This window comes from Merops nubicus, unplaced genomic scaffold (genome assembly GCF_000691845.1).
Source record: "Merops nubicus isolate BGI_N331 unplaced genomic scaffold, ASM69184v1 scaffold21358, whole genome shotgun sequence".
NCBI lineage: Eukaryota > Metazoa > Chordata > Aves > Coraciiformes > Meropidae > Merops > Merops nubicus.
In genome coordinates, this window is record NW_008625373.1 from 1855 (window position 1) to 6926 (window position 5072).

The 5072-nt window shown below is 40.8% G+C and overlaps 1 protein-coding gene across 1 annotated transcript in view; it reads right to left on the reverse strand.

The window, feature by feature from the left end:
* The window catches only part of ATP10A (ATPase, class V, type 10A), a gene marked incomplete at both ends in the record, with an annotated part of 44272 nt that overhangs the window by 1232 nt on the left and 37968 nt on the right, over positions 1-5072 (reverse strand). The window contains 2 exons of the mRNA XM_008945661.1: positions 717-911; positions 1435-1652. Coding sequence (XP_008943909.1) covers positions 717-911; positions 1435-1652 — 413 coding nt within the window. The remainder of the gene's footprint in view (positions 1-716; positions 912-1434; positions 1653-5072) is intronic.

Sequence of the window (5072 nt, forward strand, 5' to 3'; positions counted from 1 at the left end):
AACAGCAGAATTGAGCATCCTCCAAATGTTTTCCTGGCATAAAAACATTGCAGACTAGTTCACTTTTTATTCCATCTGGAACAAAAACAAATTGCAGAATATTCTCCAGAATGGAAATTCCAGCTGCTGGCTAGCTTTAATACTACATTCCATTATAATTTTGTTTTACAGACCATCTTGGGATTGAACTTTTGAAATTCTCATTCATCAATGACACTGTTTTAGGCTGATTTAAGCAGTAACGATCATTATTTCCCATAATGAGCTTAAGATGCATCTTTTACATAATTTGAAAGTTTTAAGCAATGCTTTTCAAGTATATTTGTTTTTAAACTTTTTAAAATCTTAGCCTTTTCTTTATTTAATCCATATGTACAAAATATTCACAGACAGCTGATATATTTTTTAAAAATCTTGCACATTTACAAATTAGCTTTCACGCCTACTTACGCACATATTTACATTTACTAAATTAATAAGTTACAGTACAAGATATCAGGAAAGCTTCAAAAGTATCTTGAAATTTTTGATGAAAGCATATTTGACCTTGAAGGTAGGCTAAACCCTCTCAATCACACAGAAGTTCTAAGAGTTGTCTTACAAACAGTTTTAGTTGCTTCTCACTAGAACAGAAGGTTTTCATTTCCCCAATTTACAAGATAAATGAATATCAATTCAAAAGAGGCTTAGAATCTTTTGCTGCTTCTTTAACCCACCTTCTGTCGGGGCTGATTTGGTGCAGTAACCACAACTGTGTTACATATAGTCAAAGCGATGAAAAAGTCAAAAATGTCACCCAGTTCTGGACTGAGACGTGACAATGGCTGTTCGTGGCTCCTCATCACCTCCAGATGCTTTGCACATTCGTTTACCTTTTCTAATAAGCGTGGGTCAGGTGTGATATCCTTCTCCTAGTAATAAATAGCAGTGATTAACATCCATGATTCTACAGCTTTCCAAAGCAGCAACAACCAATCAAGCCATCCAGAGCAAGGTCAATACCAAGAGTTTTACGGTGGTCTTACACCACAGAGCGAAGGTGGAGATGACTGTAATACACTTGTTCTAGACAATAAAGAGTTAACAATGAGCCTACAGATAGAAATGGAAATGATCTCAAACCTTATGCTAATCTCAGCTTTTGTAAATAGAGGGAAGGCATACATTTTCTTTTTAAAATCAAGGGATAACTAAAACAGAGCTTTCAGAATGTCTTTACCTTCAGCTTGCTCCCACAGAGAACGTATTTAGATAAGATCTATGCCAACATTTGATTGTTTTTGTACAAACAGCTGTGACTACAGAAGAAAAAATGCCAAGACCGAGACTATCAGAGGCATCCAATGTGTGACAGACTTCTTTACCTTGCCCTTTTCAGAACCTTTTTCTATTTAGACACAGAGTGACACTGTTCATTCAGTTCTCATGACTTACCATTGGGCTACTGAATGCAGTGTGCTTTGAGAGTATGCTTGCTCTTTTTGCTTCAGCTCTGCTACCTGTGCGCCGGTGGGTTTTGGTGCTCTGGCTTCTGTGGATTACTTTGATGCTCTGATGGCTGCAGATACTATCACGCTGGGATAGAGTTCCTCCTTTTGGGGCTGCCTCATCTTCCTCAGAATCAGGCTCTTGGTACATCGCTAAGCGTTTGGCTGTCAGTAAAAATACAGAGGGAGAAATGCTGCGTACGTTAAATGTGGCCGAGAAAGAGCGAGAGGGACATGGTGACTTTGTTCAAGTGATCTGGTTTTAATATTACGTTGTGCTTTCACAGTGAGAATGAATGATTCTATTATTAGGGGATAACAAATTCCAGTCTTAATTGAATGGTAGTATCTAACAGAGGATGCAGATAACATAATTAGAAATTGAATGCAATACACTGCCTCCCTCCTCACCACTCTCTCTGAAAGGCAGCTAGACTCTGAGATAACTCACAGCATTCCTGAAGACTATTCCACAGCTCAGCCTGATGAAATCAACCAAATAATATAATATAATATAATTTCATCTTCGCTTGCAGTCTGAGAAGGAAATAAACAATCCAGAAAACTTTCTTGTCTTTTTCAACAGAATAGAGACATTTCACAGGAAATACTTTCCAGCAGCAGCCAACTGACATCTGAAATGTCCTCTGAACAACACACCTGCAGAGCACTACTGCCCTTACTTAATAAACAGGGATGAGGCATGGAGAGTGTAGCAGCCTTGCCCAAGGTCAGGGCCATCAGCTGCAGACCAGGGACAGGAACTTAAGTTCTTGACTCCTAGCCTAGTGCTAAAACCACTCTAGAGTCCATCCCTTTCTCTCTGCACAGCACAACAGGCAGGACAATGCAGCATGCAGTATCAAAATCAGGGTACCCTCACCTGCTGCAGCACTTGTTTCTATAACAATTTGCTGCAGTGTACACAGAAAGAAAGAGTTTTCCCAAATAATACATTTTAGATGAATGCTTCCTCAGTCAAGAATCAAACTGCAACAATTCATGTTAGAAACTAACCCTGGTAGTTTGGTATACAGAATATAGGAAACAGAAAGAAGAGCCGTGCAACAGCCATGGAATCCAGCCCCTCTAATGACAGGTTCTGTTTAGATCTAACTGATAAATAAAGTATTCTTCCATTCCTAAAGACCGTGGATGTTTAATAATCTGGCCACTTTAACAAGTATCTGTTTCTTCCTTCATTAGGTATCCATTGAAGAGCTTTTCATTATGATCTCAAAAGAATTCACACTGCCCAAGTATACAGTACAAGTTACATACTTGTGGCTTGGCTTTGTTTCAGTTCCCTGGTGTAACAAATTAGATTTTCCTAATGTCAAATGATAAATCACTGGCTTGTAAGTCAGCTATTCAGGTACTTAGCAAAAAAACCCAAACAAAATGAAAGAGAATAATTTTCTTCCAAAACAGTTCCTTAGAAAAATCTTGTATTACACATAGTGAGTTCGGCATGGCATCACTTTTACGCAGTTAGCTTTATGATCAAAGAAGAACCCATCCTTGTCACCCACTGCAATTTTCAAACATGTTTTAGCTGTCAGAAAGCAGCTGGAGGAGCTGAAATCAGACCACACACAGCACACGGTGATAGCTCTATCAGTACAGTATCATACATCAGAGGCTTTTTCAACTCCATTTGGAACATGTATGAGCTCGGCCTGAAACATGGGAGCTGGGAGAGCTTCCCAGTCCTGGCTCTGAGTGCACACCTGGTCGCTGCTCTAACTGTATGCTCAGGTATGGAGCATCCTGCATGGCACTCTGCTGGCTCCTGCTGGAAGAAAATTCAGGCCATGGAGGTAGAAAGGGCCATAGTGCATTTGGAGACACAGAGGAGAGACTGCACAGCACCCTTCTGCCCCACAGATTGAATACAGCCCTGCAGCCCAGGCCCTGAGGCTGGCCTGGGCTGACTGGGGATGACAGAGGAGTTTCCCTCGTTAGCATTATCTGGTGTGACTCCTGCTCCTCCACATTATGTGGTGGGAAAGAAGTTGAGCAATGGCATGTTCAGTGCTGAGAGGTCAGCTGCTCCCAGAGCCACACAGATGCAAACAGGAGAGCACAGCACCACTGCCTCCTTCTTTCAGTGTCTACCTTATCCTTTGATTCACGTGACAGAACCTAGAAGATAGCTCAAAAAACCAGGGAGGCCACTGGTCTCCTTTGCGCTTCTGTTGCATGGTAATGAGTTGCAAGGCAATAAAAGTTCCCTTCCCTTGGACAGGCTGCTTCCTGCAGCTTGTTGGGATCGCACGGTTCTAACCTGTCCCATCACTCTTGCTCACTATTTCCCACTTTACTCTGCTCTGTGGAATTCTATACATTTTCTCAGTGGATGTACAGATGCCTATACTGTGAATGCAATTTCACTGATCACAGGTTTGACACATAGCTGTGCCACTTTAAGAAGATGCCTCAAGTACCAGAATGGAGCAGCACACTGAAGGACTTCTGTCCTTCTCTGCAGTGGGGAGGTGTGACAAAGTGCCCATCCTGGGATGAAGAGGGCAGCGCCCAGCCCCACAGCACAAGCTCTGCCTTAATTATCTTCTGCAGGTTCCTGGTTACATGCTGCAAACCCCATGCTGCAAACCCCGTGTTAACATTCCATTGCTCAAGATGACACACCAGTAAGGTTCTCTAAACGTTACCAAAGTTTAGAACTTAAATCAATCGTAAGAAACACATTTGTGTGCCTCATCTTCACTAAAGCTCTTAGTAGCAAACCCAGTCTCAAGGAGAGTTGCCATGACATGTGGACACAGCCTCTCTCAGAAAAAGCATAAGAAAAGCTTGGATTTGCCACAGGGACAATCTTCCTCAATGTGGATGCTGGGCATTTAAATGGTAGACTGACAGTCTTCCAGACATTCAACAGTGCACTTCTTCTCATAACAGGTAATATTCCTTGTCAGGAAAAGGACTAGCTATAATTACTCTTTTCAGCTTTGCAAAATGTTCTACCCAGTTGGTCCAACTCTCTTCCGAGCAGAGTTTTTTAAAAAAAGACCAAATTTAAGGTTCTGCTCTGAAAACACATCTTGAAATACAAGACTCCAAAGACCCTGAGATGATTATAATTTTATTCCATGTATAAAAACTCTTGTTAAGCAGAGAATGTATTGTATGCACGATACACAGCTATGCCTACATACCGTATCTCTCTGTATTCTTCATTGCTCTTTCTTGCGTCTTACATTACATCTAAAAATATTTTGTTTATTCAACATAGCAAAACCTGTTTCCTAATGCTGCATTCAGCTTATTTATTAGCCTTACACTAATCGTGCAGTCCTTTCCACCCAATGTAATACCAGCTATCTCTTGCTCTCTATACAGGTTTGCACTGTAGCACAGTCATTTAATTGTTCCTGCCACTGAAAAAAAGGAGAAAAAGGGAAAGTAGGTACAAGACTAGAATCTCATTTAAACGAGTCAAATGTAATTCTTTTAATACAAATGGTGTTATTTCTGTTTATGCCAAGGTAAGCTTGGTAATAAAAAACAGGCCTTAGCACCTTTCAACATTTTTCTCAAGTGCAGTCTTACATATTATGCAGC